This window comes from Chiloscyllium plagiosum, unplaced genomic scaffold, assembly GCF_037043375.1.
Source record: "Chiloscyllium plagiosum isolate Xiang-an unplaced genomic scaffold, Cpla_swu_hap1 HiC_scaffold_10, whole genome shotgun sequence".
NCBI classification, from domain to species: domain Eukaryota; kingdom Metazoa; phylum Chordata; class Chondrichthyes; order Orectolobiformes; family Hemiscylliidae; genus Chiloscyllium; species Chiloscyllium plagiosum.
This window is the reverse complement of record NW_028270148.1, coordinates 13,709,038-13,726,483: the sequence shown is the minus strand read 5'-3', so window position 1 is coordinate 13,726,483 and position 17,446 is coordinate 13,709,038. Positions and strand designations below refer to the sequence as shown.

The 17,446-nt window shown below is 43.6% G+C and overlaps 1 protein-coding gene across 1 annotated transcript in view; it reads left to right on the top strand.

Moving 5' to 3' along the window:
• Positions 1–17,446, top strand: part of arfgef3 (ARFGEF family member 3) — a 150,304-nt gene that overhangs the window by 16,342 nt on the left and 116,516 nt on the right. The window contains exon 3 of the mRNA XM_043695353.2: positions 14,292–14,373. Coding sequence (XP_043551288.2) covers positions 14,292–14,373 — 82 coding nt within the window. The remainder of the gene's footprint in view (positions 1–14,291; positions 14,374–17,446) is intronic.

The window sequence follows — 17,446 nt, the reverse complement described above, 5'->3', positions numbered from 1 at the left end:
TCATTAGCAGTCGATGTAAATATTACATCTACAAAGGCGGCTTACACAGTTGAATCTGTGACTTAAACATAAGCTAGTGAATGTGAAATACTGTGGCTATACATTCTGTCCTGTATGGTGCTGAGCTCCTGGAATGTTGTTGGAGTTGCGTTGTCCAGGCAAGTGGGAAATATTCCATCCCTCTCCTAGAATCAACACACGTGATGTCAAGAACAACTCAGCCAGTTGCACACTTCCTGCCCTTTGCCTGAGAATCTTTTCTCTTCAGATTATTACCTAGTTCTCTTTTGGAAGCCATGAGGAAACCTCCCTTGACAGACTCTGTCAGTAAATTCCATATCCTAACCCTAATCTACATAAAAAGCATTTTTCATCATTTCTCAGTTGGCTCTTTTGGGATTCATCTTCAAGTGCTGTCCTCTGATGCTGGATTCTTCCATCAAAGGGAACAGTGTTTCCCTACTTCCCCTATTTTGGCTCCTCGTGATTTTTGCAACCTCTGAATCTTATTTCCTCTCAACTTTCTCTTCTCAGTGATGGGAAACAAACGGGGAGCGCCATGGAGGGGAGTTAGCAGAAATGGTAATCCGAAGCATCTGTTGTCCTTGTCTTTCTATGCAATGGTGGTTGTGTGCTTTGAAAGTGCTGTTGAAGGGCTTAGTGAGTTGCTGCATTGTACTTGGAGATGGTACACAGTGCTGCTACAGTCCGTCGATAATGAAGGGAGTGGATGTGGTGCCAATCAAGCAGGCTGCTTTATCCTGGATGGTGCCAAGGCTCTTGGTTGGTATTGGAGCCACAATCATCCAGGCAAATAATGGGTGTTACATTAGGCTCCTGACTTGTGCCTTGTAGATGGAGGATAGGCTTTGGGGAGTTAGGAGCCATAATTTTTATATTGCTGGTCCAGTTAAGCTTCTATTCAAAACTAGAACTGGCTCAAAGGTAGAAGACAGAGGGTTGTGATGTAGAGTTGTTTTTTAGACTGGAGGCCTGTGACCAGTGGAGTGCCACAAGGATCGGTGCTGGGTCTACTACTTTTCATCATTGATATAAATGATTTGGATGTGAGCGTAAGAGGTATAGTTAGCAAATTTGCTGATGACACTGAAATTGGAGGTGTAGTGGACAGCAAAGAAGGTCACCTCAGATTACAACGGGATCTTGATCAGATGGGCCAATGAGCTGAGAAATGGCAGATGGAGTTTAACCTAGATAAATATGAGGTGCTGCATTTTGGGAAAGCAAATCTTAGCAGGACTTGTACACGCAATGGTAAGGTCCTAGGGAGTGTTGCTGAACAAAGAGACCTTGGAGTGCAGGTTCATAGCTCCTTGAAAGTGGAGTCGCAGGTAGATAGGATAGTGAAGAAGGCATTTGGTATGCTTTCCTTTATTGGTCAGAGTATTGAGTACAGGAGTCGGGAGGTCATGTTGTGGCTGTACAGGACATTGGTTAGGCCACTTTTGGAATATTGTGTGCAATTCTGGTCTCCTTCCTATTGGAAAGATGTTGTGAAACTTGAAAGGGTTCAGAAAAGATATACAAGGATGTTGCCAGGGTTGGAGGATTTGAGCTACAGGGAGAGGCTGAACAGGCTGGGGCAGTTTTCCCTGGAGCGTCAGAGGCTGAGGGGTGACCTTATAGAGGTTTACAAAATTATGAGGGGCATGGATAGGATAAATAGGCAAAGTCTTTTCTCTGGGATGGGGAGTCCAGAACTAGAGGGCATAGGTTTAGGGTGAGAGGGGAAAGATATAAAAGAGACCTAAAAGGCAACGTTTTCACACAGAGGGTGGTACGTGAATGGAATGAATTGCCAGAGGAAGTGGTGGAGGCTGGTACAATTGCAACATTTAAAAGGCATTCGGATGGGAATAGGAAGTGTTGGAAGGGATATGGGCTGGGTGCTGGCAGGTGGTACTAGATTGGTCAGCATGGACGGGTTGGACCGAAGGGTCTGTTTCCATGCTGTACATCTCTATGACTCCATGACTCTATGACTCTAATCATCTAGGGTGTTGATAACAGGGGATTCAGCAATGTTAATTCTTTTGAACACCACAGGGAGGCAGTTAGATCCTGTCTTGTTGGAGCTGGAGTGGTGTCAATGTTATTTGCCATTTCAGCAGGTGGATAATTGACATCCAAGAAAAAGGTTCATAAAAGGCTAAACTTCTAACCATGTTTATTTACAAATAGGATTATTTAGATAACCTAATTGTAATATTGGACATACCAGTGTGGCAGTAGAAGTCCAGGGAATTGAAACTTACCAGTGCTGCGATATCTGTGGAATTCTTCACATACATATTTGATAATAATGCTACACAGCCAGATCAGAATACAGGCTTGGAAGATGTTAAAGCAGTGTGGCTTGGCAAAGCCTGATTGATGCACTGCAGGACAAACTGTTCTGCTACTGCCCACACTGGTATCAATATGCAGTTGCATAAAAGGTTATTCTTTTAGTTATCATTCACACTCAGACTATGGGTGTTGTGTAAAAGGCTGGCTACTCAATGGCCATTTCTCTTCCTGAGGAGTCATGTATAGATCAAACCAGAAATGCCTTTAAAAGGGATTAGCATGCTAGTCAGACTCTGTCAGGTAGGCGTGATTAGCTGAAAGAAAGTAACAGCCTTCAGAAACCACAGACTGAAGGAGTAGGAGGAAAAGCACTTAGGGATGATGCAAGGTCTGTGGATAATCATATCTAAACTTGGCAGTTGGAACCCACAACAATCATGAGGCAAAATTCATTGTAAGTGCATTTAAATTTGATTAACATTTCTGAGTGAGGCTCTTCCTAATGGGCACTTATAAATCATTCATTAACCTCCTATAGACTTATTGGGTGATCAGTCATCACCCAGGGAGTTGTTCTGGGGCGTTACTAACAGTCAGTGACTGCACAGTCACCAATTCCTGTCTTATCCTGTTCACACTCATCACTGCGAGACAGGTTTCTAATGTCTTTAGTGCTGAGCTTAATGTTGTAAATCTTCTCATTGTGTACCTGAACAGCATTTAATCCCTGGATTGTTGTGTAGTCTGGATTTCACACTCGCAAATGGATGATGCAGTGAGGGATTGGCCTACAATGGAGTGGGAAGTGTGGAAAAGGGGGGTTTGAGAATGTGCAGAGGTAAGGTTGGAGGGGCTCCTTACATCTTCAGGGAGCTGTGAATACATTGTAATGTCAGCAAAGGACCAGAGGCTGACTTTTTAAAAATTCCTTTCATACCAGCACTTATTGCCATCGAGTCAAAGAGTCAAAAAGCACAGAAACAGACCCTCCGGTCCAACTTGTCCATGCTGTGCAGATATCATATAAATGAAACAGACCCTTCGGTCCAACTCGTCCATGCTGACCAGATATCTTAAATGAATCGAGGCAGCATTTGGCCCATATCCCTCTTAACCCTTCATATTCATACACCCATCCAGATGCCTTTTAAGTGTTATAATTGTACCAGCCTCCACCACTTCCTGTGGCAGCTCATTCCATGCAAGCACCACCTTCTGCATTTAAAAGTTGCTGCTTAGGTTCTTTATAAATCTTTGCCCCCCCCCCAACCCACCCTAAACCTATGCCCTCTAGTTTAGGGCTCTCTAACCTGGGGAAAAGACCTTCTATTCACTCTATCCATGCCCCTCATGACCTTATAAACCTCTATACAATCACCCCTCAGCCTCTGGCGCGCCAGGGAAAGAGCCTCAGCCTATTCAGCCTCTCCTTATTGCTCAAACCTTCCCATCCCTAATTGCCCTTGAGAAGGTGGTGGTGAGCTGCCTTACTGGATCATTGTACTTCTTGTCCTGTGTGACCCCTGCCATAGCATTGTTAGGAAAAGAATTCCAGAATTTTGATCCAGCGACAGAGAAGGAACAGAGCTATACTTCCAAGTCTGGATGGTGAGTGGCTTGGAGGGAAGCTTGAAGGTGGTGGTGTTCCCATGCAGTTGTTGCCCTCATCAGTCTAGGTGGCAGAAATCACATGTTTGGAAGCTGCTATCAGAGGAGCCTTGGTGAGTTGCTGCAGTGCATCTTGTAGCTGCTATATGCTGCTGCAACTCAGTGTTGGTGATAGAGGCAGTGGATGTTTGTGGATGAGGCACGAATCAAGCAAGCTGCATTGCCAGTTGAGTACATTTAAGAAGCAGATAGATTGATTTTTAATTGATGAAGGGTTATGGAGAACAGGCAGGAAATAGGAGCAGAGACAGAAATGAGGTCAGCCATGGTTCGATCAAATGGCGGAGCAGATTTGAGGGGCTGAATGGCCTAGTCCTATTCATAGTTTTTATGTCCTTATGTCCTGGATGCTGTCAACTTTCTTGAGTGTTGTTGGAGCTGCACTTGCAATGATGTTACACTTTTAGCATGGCCGAGTTTTCCATAATGTTTCCCAGAGCCATATCCAATAAAATTCACCACTTACCACACAAGAATATATTCAGGTCAAAGAGTTAGGATTCATGGAGAGAAAAGTTTAGAGGGGGAATTCTACAGGTATGTGCCCAGACAGCTAAGGACATAGCCATCAATGCTGGATTAATGAACACCAGGAATGCACTAGCGGCCAGAATGGGAGAAAGGTGGAGATCTCGAGAGAGTTGTAGGGCTGCAGCTAGGGACTGAGATAGGTGGGGGTTGGCCAACAAGGGATTTTAAAATTAGGAGAGTTATTTTCCAATAACATTGACGCACCCATTAATATTGCAGAGCTTGGCACCTATCCATCATCCAGACATTCCCTCCCTCCATCAGTGACGCACAGTTGCAGCAGTGTGTACCATCTGCAAGATGGGCTGCAACAGCTCAGCAAGACTTCTTTGACAATACCTTCCAAACTCTCAACCTCCACTAAATAGAATGATAAGTGAAGAAAACATATTGAAATATCATCACCTGGAAAGATTGTTCTCTTGATCTACAGTAGAACATTTGGAACATAGAACATAGAACATTACTACGCATTACAGGCCCTTTGGCCCTCGATGTTACACAATCTGAAGCCCATCTAACCTAGACTATTCCATTTTCATTCCTATATCTATTCGATGACCATTTAAATGCCTTAAAGTTGGCGAGTCTATTACTGTTGCAGGCAGTGCATTCCACACCCCTACTACTCTCTGAGTAAAGAACCTACCTCTGACAACTGTCCTAAATCTATCATCCCTCAAAATATGGCTGTGTCCCCTCATGCTGGCTGTCACCATCCAAGGAAAAAGCCTGTCACTGTCCACCCTATCTAACCCTCTGATTATCTTATATGTCTCAATTAAGTCACCTGTCAACCTTCTTCTCTCTAACGGAAACAGCCTCAAGTTCCTCAGCCTTTTCTCATAAGATGTTCTCTCCATACCAGACAACATCCTAGTAAATCTCCTCTGAACCCTTTCCAAAGCTTCCATATCCTTCCTATAATGCAGTGACCAGAACTGTATGCAATAGTCCAAGTGTGCCTATACCAGAGTTTTGTACAGCTGCAGCATGAAGGTTGACCTAGAGTGAGGTAGGCAAAGTGACCTAAGAGGCAGATATGTTTTTATTTCACAGAATCAGATTTTGGTATTAATAGTTTCAGAAACAAAGGGTCCTGCTCTCTGTTGCTCAGCCTACTTCACAGTGATGCTGACTCACTGCACTCTCCTCCCAGTCCTCTTCACGGTCATGCTCAAGTAATGCACACTCCTCCCAATTCCAAATTGATTAGTAACAGCAAGAGCTGGAGCTGGAAGACTCTCTCTTCATGTTTCTCCTCTTACCATCTCAAAAGCCAGCACTGGTGATAAAGGAAACCAGAGAACCAAGGATTCTAAAAAAAATCACAAATTCTGAGGATACCAGTCATCATTGTGGATGGCATGGTGGCTCAGTGGTTAGCACTGCTGCCTCACAGCACCAGGGACCCAGGTTTGATTCCAATTTTGGGCAACTGTCCGTGTGGAGTTTGAACGTTCTCCCTGTGTCTGCATGGGTTTCTCATGGGTGCTCTGGATTCCTCCCACAACCCAGGTTAGGTGAACTGGCCATGCTAAATTGCCTATAGTGTTAGGTACATTAGTCAGATGCAAATGTAGGGGCATGGGTCTGGGTGGATTACTCTTTGGAGGGACAGTGTGGACTTGTTGGGCTGAAGGGTCTATTTCCATGCTGTAGGGAGTCTAATCAACTAAATAACCATAATCTTGGCTTCAATTGGAACAACTGAAGGAGACTAAGAGTTATCTTTTATTAAATCACATATTCTTTATCTTCCTACTATTCCAGACACTCTCTTTTAACTTTTTATGAGTATTTGTGTGCGTGTTTGATCTGCTTTATTATTTTTCTCTGGGTTTGCAACTAACAAATTTTTTCTTTTGGTTGGTCCAGAAAACTAAGTGGTTTGTTAATTTTGACTGTTACAACATTTAATTTTGACATATAACTGCATGCTAAAAAGATTTAAAAAGCTTTGTTGAAATTAACTGAGGGCGTTAAAAAGACGGAACTTGGTTCACCTCTCCTCACCTAGTTATCACAATAACAACTTGAAAAACTTTTCAATTATTACATTAACAAATCTTACCCAAGAGTTTTAACAAATTGGCAACAATCCATCAAATTGTTAGCTCCCTCTGATGGATACATCTGCCATTACATATTCTGACCATGTCTTGCATCATTTGCAAAGCTCCCCAATGATTGCCAAAGGATGGTTGCGTGTCAGCTGTGGCCCCTCAGTACTCCAGCAGGGACTTGAGTATAATAATTGGGCTGAGACACCGAAGCAGTACTGAGGATGTGCTGCACTGTTAGAACTGCTGTCTTTCAGATGAGATGTTCAACTGAGGCCCTGGTGAATGTAAAGGAACGTGGCAACTATTTCAGTGAAGATCAGGGGGAGCTCTCTCTGATGAACTGGCCAATATCTATTACACAACCAAAAGAGATTATTTGGTTGGTTGTTGACTGTTTGCAAATCACATTAATGTTTGTTAATGCGTGGTTATGGTTGGGAGAGCATGGTGATGGGCATTAACTGTCTTTTAACACACAACTCACACACACTCTTTAGAATACTGAATAGCCTGAACAGAGTGGATGTTGGGAAGATGTTTCCATTGAAAGGAAAGACTAGGATCAGAGGCACAGCCTTAGAGTAAAGGGAAGACCTTTTCAGAATGGAGATAATGAGAAATGTCTTCAACCAGAGAGTGGTGACACTATGGAAATCATTGCCATAGAAGGCTGTGGATGCCAGGTCATTGAGTATATTTAAGACTGGGATAGATAGGTTCTTGATTGTCAGGGGGATCAAGGGTTACTGGGAGAATGTGGTTGAGAAACGTATCAGCCATGATTGAATGGCGGAGCAGACTCAATGGGCAGAATGATCTAATTTCATCTCCTATGTCTTATGGTCTTGCGGCATAGTGGTCGTGTCCCTACCTCTGAGCCAGGAGGCCTGGGTTCAAATCACACCTGTTCCAGAGTTCTGTCATAATGTCTATGAACAGATTGATGAGAAAATTGTCACATATAAATAGCATTGAAGCTCTTGTCATGCAGTGGTAGTATCCCTACCTCTAGACCAGGAGAGCCAGAGTTCAAGTTCTGTCTGTGGGCACAGGTGTGTAATAGCATCTCTGAATATGTTGTTTAGGAAAATACCCACATAAATAGTGGTAGCTGGAACACTGGGCAATTCTGTGATAGCTGTGAGACTTAGCAAGTGAATAAACTCTCTCCATAAAGATAAGCTATGTGTCTTGATTTCTGCTTGACCATTATCTTAGATTCAAATAATGCATATAGTTTACTGGTTGACAATGACATTTCCTCCATCCCAGCAGCAATTACATACCAGACGTAAAGCTGAATCTTCCCAAGGTAGAGAAAAGCACAACCTAAATGCAGATAGCCTTTTATGGAGAATACAAAAAGATTTGACATGTGCCTTTTCCCTAGGGTGGCACAGCTCAAAACTAGGGGATAAGTTTTAAATTTGGTGGAGAAGGATATAAAAAGGACATGAGGGGCAACATTTCTACAGAAAGAGTGGTTTGTGTGTGGAATGAAATTCCAGAGGTAGTGGTGGAAGCAGGTACAGTTACAACATTTAAAAGACATTTGGGTATGTTCATGAATGAGAAATGTTCAGAGGGATATGGGCCAAGCACAGGCAGGTGGGACTAGTTTAGATTGGGAACATGGTCAGCATGGACTGGTTGAACTGAAGGGTCTGTTTCCGTGCTGTATTGCTTAAGACTAATGCAGATCCCTCAGTGTCATAAACTGACGTTAAAATGGGAAACAAAGAGATGGCAGGACAATTAATTATATATTTTAGTTTTGTCTTCACAAAGGAGAACGCTAACAATATCCCAAAAAATGTTGGCAAGTGCGGGGTCCAGATGAGAGGGACGAAATGAGCGAAATGGTGTTGGGAAAACTGATTGGCTTGAAAGCCGATAATAGCCCAGAGCCCATTAATCCACATCCCAGAGGACAAAAAGGAGGGGCTCTGGAAATAGTGGATGCATTGGTGATCATCTTTCAAAATTCTGTAGACTCTGGAATAGTTCCTAGAGGCTAATTTCAGGCCTAGCAGATAAGGGGACAACTATGAGAAGGAAGGCGTCTATGCAGAACAGATGGGTTTGTACTTAAATGCAAGGTAAATGGGCTTGTAGCGCAATTTAAAATTGGCAGGCACGATATTGTGGGTGTCACAGAGACGTGGTTGCAAAGGGATCAAAGCTGGGAAATAAATATCCAAAGATACACTTCCTATTGAGAGGACAGGGATTTGGGGAGAGGAAGCGGGGTTACCTTATTAGTTAGAAACAAAATTAAATTGATAGCAAGAAGTGATGTAGAGTTGGAAGGCATAGATCTTTATGGGTAGAGTTAAGGAACAGTAAAGGAGAAAAGATCCCGATGGGAGTTATGTGTAGGCCTTCTAGTAATAGTCAGGATGTAGGGCAGCAAATAAATCTGGAGATAGAAAAGGCATGTAAGAAAGGCACTATTACAATAATCATGGGAGACTTCAGTGTACAGGTGGACTGAGAAAATCAGAGCTGAAAATGTGTTGCTAGAAAAGCGCAGCAGGTCAGGCAGCATCCAAGAAACAGGAGAATCGACGTTTCGGGCATAAGCCCTTCTTCAGAAGAAAGGCTTATGCCCGAAACGTCAATTCTCCTGTTCCTTGGATGCTGCCTGACCTGCTGCGCTTTTCCAGCAACACACTTTCAGCTCTGATCTCCAGCATCTGCAGTCCTCACTTTCTCCTCGACTGAGAAAATCAGGCTGGTAGTGGATCCCAAGAAAAGGAATTTGTGAAATGTCCATGAGATGGGTTTTTGTTTAGATCAGCTTGTGGTAGAGCCTTCTAGGGAAAAGGCAGTTTAGATTAGATTAGATTAGATTACTTACAGTGTGGAAACAGGCCCTTCGGCCCAACAAGTCCACACCGACCCGCCGAAGCGTAACCCACCCATACCCCTACATTTACCCCTTTACCTAACACTACGGGCAATTTAGCATGGCCAATTCACCTGACTTGCACATCTTTGGACTGTGGGAGGAAACCGGAGCCCCCGGAGGAAACCCACGCAGACACGGGGAGAACGTGCAAACTCCACACAGTCAGTCGCCTGAGTCGGGAATTGAACCCGGGTCTCTGGCGCTGCGAGGCAGCAGTGCTAACCACTGTGCCACCGTGCCGCCCAGTTCTGGACTTGATGTGGCAGACTTGATAAGGGAGCTAAAGGTGAAGGAATCTTGAGGGGCTGGCGATCACAATATGACAGAATCCACCGTCCACTTTGAGAGGGAGAAACTGAAATCAGATGTAACTGTATTATGGTTGAGAGCGTTAAATTCCTAGGTGTGATGACCACCACCAATCTGTTCTCATCTACCCACATTGACAATACTGTCAAGAAAGCATAACAATACCTCTACAAGTTTCTTGGATTTCCAAAAGGTAAGAGAGAGGCAAGAGTGGACATTGGACCGCTGGAAAATGAGGCTGGGGAAGTAGTAATCGAGAACTAAGAAATGGGGAGGAACTGAATAGGTACTTTACGTCACTTTTCACAGTGCAAGACATTAGCAGCAAACCAGAACTTCAAGAGTCAGGGGCAGAGTGTAGTGGCCATCATTAAGAAGAAGGTGGGTACATCACCCAGACCAGATGGACTACACCCTACTGTTCTGAAGAAAATAACTGAAGATATTGGGGAGGGTTTGGTGGAAATCTTTTAGGAATCGCTGGAGTCAGGGAGGCTCCTGAGGTCTGGAAAATGGTTAATGTAACGCCCCTGTTTAAGAAAGATGGGAGGCAGAAGGCAGGAAATTAGACATGTTAGCCTGACCTTGGTGATTGGTGAGATTTTAGAGCCCATACTTAATGATGAAATTGTAGAATACTAGGAAGTGCATGGTAAAGTAGGGCTGAGTCAGCACAGCTTCATCATGGGTAGATCATGCCTCACAAATCTGTTAGACAAAGGAAAACCAGTGGATGCCATCTATTTAGATTTCCAAAAGACCCCTGACGAGGTGCTGCACAGGAGGCTGCTAAATAAGATAAGAGCCCATGATGTTCGGGGCAAAGTACTGTGCAGCATTTTGGGAAAGCAAATCTTAGCAGGACTTATACACTTAATGGTAAGGTCCTAGGGAGTGTTGCTGAACAAAGAGACCTTGGAGTGCAGGTTCATAGCCCCTTGATAATGGAGTCGCAGGTAGATAGGAAAGTGAAGAAGGCGTTTGGTATGCTTTCCTTTATTGGTCAGAGTATTGAGTACAGGAGTTGGGAGGTCATGTTGAGGCTGTACAGGACATTGGTTAGGCCACTTTTGGAATATTGTGTGCAATTCTGGACTCCTTCCTATTGGAAAGATGTTGTGAAACTTGAAAGGGTTCAGAAAAGATTTACAAGGATGTTGCCAGGGTTGGAGGATTTGAGCTACAGGGAGTGGCTGAATAGGCTTGGGGCTGTTTTCCCTAGAGTGTCGGAGGCTGAGGGGTGACCTTTATAGAGGTTTACAAAATTATGAGGGGCATGGATAGGATAGATAGACAAAGTCTTTTTCCTCGAATGGGGGAGTCCAGAACTAGAGGGCATAGGTTTAGGGCGAGAGAGGAAGGTTATAAAAGAGAACTAAGGGGTAACTTTTTCACGCAGAGAGTGGTACGTGTATGGAATGAGCTGCCAGATGATATGGTGGAGGCTGGTACAGTTGCAACATTTTATGAGGCATTTGGATGGGTATATGAATAGGAAGGGTTTGGAGGGATATGGGCCGGGTGCTGGCAGGTGGGACAAATTGGGTTAGGATATCTGGTCGGCATGGACGAGTTGGACTGAAGGGTCTCTTTCCATGCTGTACATCTCTATGACTATATGACTCTACTGGCATGGATGGACGATTGGCTAGCTGACAGAAGGTAGGAATTAAAGGGTCTTTCTTAAGATGGCAGCCCAGGACTAACGCAGTTTTGCAGGGGTCAGTGTTGCGACCACAAATATTCACATCACACATTAACAATCTGGACGAAGGAACTGAGGGCATTGTTGCTAAGATTGCAGGTGACACGAAATAGGTGGAGGGACAGGTAGTGTTGATTATGATTAGATTAGATTACATTACATTACAGTGTGGAAACAGGCCCTTCGGCCCAACAAGTCCACACCGACCCGCCGAAGCGCAACCCACCCATACCCCTACATTTACCCCTTACCTAACACTACGGGCAATTTAGCATGGCCAATTCACCTGACCTGCACATCTTTGGACTGTGTGAGGAAACCGGAGCACCCGGAGGAAACCCACGCAGACACGGGGAGAACGTGCAGACTCCACACAGTTAGTCGCCTGAGGCGGGAATTGAACCCGGGTCTCAGGCGCTGTGAGGCAGCAGTGCTAACCACTGTGCCACCGTGCCGCCCACAAAGGAGGTGGGAGGTTGCAAAAGAACTTTCATAGGCTAGGAGAGTGGGCAAAGAAGTGGTAGATGGAAATCAGACTGGACAAGAGTGAACAGGGTACACATTGGTAGGAAGAATAGAGGCATAACTATTTCTCAATGGTGAAAGGCTTCGGAAATCTGAAGTATAAAGGAACATGGGAGTTCTAGTTCAAGGTCCTCTTAAGGTTAACATACAAGTTCAGCTGGCATTTAGGAAGGCAAATGCAATGTTAGCATTCATTGCAAGAGAATGCAAGAGCAGAGATGTGCGACTGAAGCTGTTTAAGGCTCTGGTCAGACAACATTTGGAATATTATGAGCGGTTTTGGGCTCTGTATGTAAGAAAGGATGTGCCAGCCTTAGAGGGTGTCCAGAGGAGGTTTATAAGAATGATCCTGGGGATGAAGGATTGTCAGATGAGGATTGGTTGAGTACTCTGGGTCTGTTCTCAATCGAGTTTAGAATAATAAGAGGAGGGATATTATTGAAACTTACAGAATACTGAGAGACCTGGATAGAATGGACGTGGAGAAGATGTTTCCACAAGTAGGAGAGACTAGGACCCGAGGGCACAGCCTCCAAGTGAAGAGATGGGATGGCCTTTTGAAACCGAGATGAGGAGGAATTTCTTCAGCCAGAGGGTGGTGAATCTTTGGAACCTATTTCCACAGGGGGCTGTGGAGGCCAAGTCATTGAGTGACTTTAAGCCAGAGATAGATAGGTTCTTGACTTGTAAGGGGATCGGTAGTTATGGGGAGAAGGCAGAAGAAGGAGATTAAGAAATATATCAGCCATCATTGAATGATGGAGCAGACTGAATGGGCTGAATGGCCTAATTCAGCTTCTATATCTTATGGTCTTATGAATTGGAGGATAGCTAATGTAACCCCACTATTTAAACCAGGAGGTAGAGAGAAACAGAGAATTATGGACTGGTTAGCCTGGCATTGGTCCATTGTAAAAGATTTAACGGCTGTGCACTTGGGAAACAATGACAGGATTGGACAGAGTCAGCATGGATTTGCAAAAGGGAAATCATGCTTGACAAATATCAGAATTTCTTGCGAGTGTTAATGAGCAGAGTTGATAAGGGGGAGCCAGTGGATGTAGTTTGCTTGGACTTGCAGAAAGCATTTATTAAGGTCAATAAGAGATTTGCATGTAAAATTAAAGTGCATGGAATGGGAGGTAGTGTACTGACATGGATAGAGAACTAGTTGGCTACCAGAAAGCAGACAGTTGGAATAAATGGGTTATTTTCCAAATAGCAGCCAGTGACTAGTGAGGCCGTGTAGGGATCAGTACTTGGACATCAGCTATTCATGATAGAGATTAATGATTTAGATGAGGGAACTAAATATAATATCTCCAAATTTGCAGGTGACACAAAGCTGGGTGGGAGGGTGAGCTCTGAAGAGGATGCAGAGATGCTTCACTGTGATTTGGATAAGCTGAGTGAGTGGGTAAATGCATAGCAGACACAGTATAATGTGGATAAATGAGAGGTTATCTACTTTGAGAGCAAAAACAGGAAAGCAGATTACTGTCTGAATGGTGATGGTTTTGAAAAAGGGGAGGTACAATGAGACTTGGGTGGCCTTGTGTACTTGACACTGAAAATAGCAGGCAGTGAAGGAGACAAATGGTATGTTGTACATTCTCTCCATAATGAGAGGATTCGAGTACAGGAGCAGGGATATATTGCTGCAATTGTAAAAGATCTTGGTGAGACCACACCTGGAGTATTGTGTGCAGTTTTGATCTCCTTATCTGAGCAAGTTTGTTCTGGCGATGGAAGAAGTTGAACAAAGGTTTGCCAGACTGATTTGCCAGGACTGACATATGAAGAGAGACAGAATTGGTTAGGACTATATTCACTGCAGTTTAGAAGAATGAGGGGGGAGTCTTGTAGAAATCTCTAAAATTCTAACAGGATGAGACAAGGTAAATGCAGAAAGGACATTCCCAGTGCCTGAGAGTCCAGATCTAGGGTTCACAATGTAAGGGTAGGCCACTTAGTACTGGGATGAGGAGAAAGTTCTTCACCCAAAAAGTAGTGGGTCTGTGCAATTCTCCGCCACAGAAAGCAGTTGAGGCCAAAACATTGAAAGTTTTCAAGAAACAATTAGATATTGTTCTTGGGGCTTAAGGGTCAAAGGGTATGGGGAGAAAGCAGTACTGAGTCAGATGATCAGTTAATATCCTATTGAAGGGCTGAATAGCCTACTTCTGCACTTATTTTCTGTATTTTTATGTTTATAACATGATTGTGAAAAGATTTTGACTTATTTACCTTGTTTCTTCCTAATTAGGGAGAGATGCCTTACTCCTCTGAAACTTGCTTTGGAATCGAAGAATGTCAAACTAGCCCAGCATGCACTAGCTGGAATGCAGGTTTGTAATGAGACTGCATCTTCAAAGGGAGGTCATTCATTCTGCTGAAGACGTTTTAAAACTACATTGTAAAGAACACAAAATCAAAGCCATTGGTTACTGAAAATTTGTAACGAAGAGCGGCCAGATGGCTCAGTGGTTAGCACTGCTGCCACACAGCACCTGGGACCCAGGTTCAATTCCTGCCTCGGACGACTGTCTGTGTGGAGTTTGCACATTCTCCCTGTGTCTGCATGGGTTTCCTCCAGGTGCTCTGGTTTCCTCCCACAGTCCAAAGATGTGCAGGTTAGGTGAATTGGTGTGGCTAAATTGCCCATAGTATTCAGGGATATGTAGGTTAGGGGTAAATGTAGAGTAATAAGGAATGGGTTTGGATGGGATACTCTTCAGAGGGTCGGTATGGACTTATAGGGCCGAAGGGCCTGTTCCCATGCTGTAGTGATTCAATGAAAACAGCAAATACTGGAAAAACTCAGGTGGTCAGGCAGCCTGTCTGAAGAGAGAAGCAGACTCGTTGATTCCAATCCAATGGCTGTTTGAGATAGACTTGATTCTGAGTATGTCACAAATAGTGAAAGTGCGACAAAGAACCAAAAGGGAAAGTCTGTGACTCAGGTAGAAGGTCGGAGGGATTAAGTGACAAAGATTCAATGGTGAGGAACCAAGCACAATAGTAATGAGACAAATTACAAACAAAAAACACAAAGAACTGCAGGTGCTGTAAATCAGAAACAAAAACAGAAATTGCTGGAAAAGCTCAGCAGGTCTGGCAGCATCTGCGGAGAGAAATCAAAGTTAACGTTTTGGGCCCTCAACTGAGGAAGGGTCACCAGACCAGAAACATTAACGCTGGTTTCTCTCCGCAGATGCTGCCAGACCTGCTGAGTTTTAAAAAAAAAACAAAAGATGGATTTAAAGAGGTGTAAATGGCAGCGTGATGAGGATTTATCTTCTGAAAACAAAAACAAGAGGAAAGCCAAAACCTGCAAAAAGGAAACAAAATGAGGGCACAGTCTGAAATTATTGAATACAGTGCTGAGTCCAAAACAATATCCCCCCTGCCCCCATCAGCAGGTTTCATAACAATGTCAAGGCTGGACCCAAAAGAGCAAAGAGCAGCAAGTTCAAAGGCTATGGGTTGAGAGCAAGTGAGGGGACTGGAGGAATTAGGAATCCTAATGCCTCGCCTGTAGTTCTCATTGAAACATTCTGGACAGAAGCCAGTCACTATCTTGATTATTTTATACATTACTAAGACAGGACACCCTACCCTAGTGGTATGCAAACTGTCTGACCAGTGGTGATTCAGGGGCTACTGTTTGGAGGCAGCTCTGGGTGGACTCTCCCCAATTCAATCACTCAATGGACTGCGACTCTGCAATAGTAGGTCTGACGTTGAGCTGTTGCATTTGTTGCATGATACTTTGTGCTGTTCGCTTCCTACTGTCACTCTCAGACTAACCCACTGCTATCACTCCCTCTCAGATTAGTCAATAAATCAAGAATGATTTTATTAGATTTATGTTCTGTCCCTCCCTTCAGCCTTGTTGCTGACCCAGCTTGTTGCATTGTCAATACTGTGATTGAACATTGACCGTTCTGCAGAGGGATGGACTTGTTTCCTAGGTGAAGAATTCTGTTACCGTTTGACTGATTCTGCTGCTAGACAAAGTAATTGACCACAAAGGCAATTACATATTTTATATAATAGGTATCAAAAAACGCAATTAAACCCGCAGTATCACTTCCTAAACAAAAGTGCAAACTTAATTCTCAGTTTCTATGAGCATCATGTGTGCTGCTAATTTTTACGAGTTTCTACAGCTGTTTCCCATGGTTAGTGGTCAAGCAGGTGTTGGTGAACTTTTCACGTACCATTCATGAAAATGTGAGTGAAATGCATACATATTGACAGAATTAAGTTCACAAAAGAACAAATATCTAACTAAGAGATTAAATTTGTATCTATCGGTCAAGCACATCTCACTGGTATGAGGGCTTTTGCCCGAAATGTCGATTTCGAAGCTCCTTGGATGCTGCCTGAACTGCTGTGCTCTTCCAGCACCACTAATCCAGAATCTGGTTTCCAGCATCTGCAGTCATTGTTTTTACCTCACTGGTATAAAACTTCAGCATGCAATGCAAGCTATAGTAATGGTTAAGTAATAACATCAGAAATTAACTAACAGCAATGTATGAACCAATTAATTAAACCAATCTATTAAACCACGACAGTCCTGCAATAGAATGAAAGCCATGAGCTGTCCAAATATAAATGCATTGCTTAATATATTTGATTTGATTTATTGTGGTTTTGTGTACTAAGTACAGTGAAAAGCTTTGTTTGTGAGCAATACAGGCAGATCATAAATTCATATTGTCTTTAATTTGATAAAAACCATTTCAAATCACAAAGAAGTGAAAGCAACCTCAAGAGATCCCTCTCAGAGGCTTCCTTATGTGACTGATTCCGGTTTAGTAACCTTCCATGATTGTCCCTTCCATCAGAAAATACATTTTCCTCTGTCTCAAAATGAGACAGTTGTGTTAAGGGCTGTTACGATCAGCCCTATCTGGTTGGGGAGAGAGAGGAGAGAATGTGAAAACAGTGCAATGCTCTACCTTGTTAACTCACTGAGTTGGATCAGTACCCGTAGTGAGACTGTGAGACAGTCATCCCCACTCTGTCCAACTCTGTCAATGGTCAAGATAATCATGGGAGGGGGGAGGGTCACTGAATAATTTCAGGATTGGTCGGGCAGATTTCTGATTGATACGTGAGTCGGCAAAGTGGAGTTAAGGCCACCATCTAATCGGTTAGGATCTTATGGAATAGCCGAGCAGGCCTACTCCTGTTTCTTATATTCTAATGTGGAGGGACTAACATGACCTGCAAGGACATACATTATTTCTCCTGCCACTGAAAAAACAAGAAACTACATCCCCTAAACATTCAGTGGCATTGGGAGGTTATCTCTGACAAAGGAGACATTTCTGGGTACTCGCCTCCAAGACAGTGCTATGTTTTCGGTCCTGCGTCTAATCTTCCTTTCCTGGAGTACTGACTGACTGC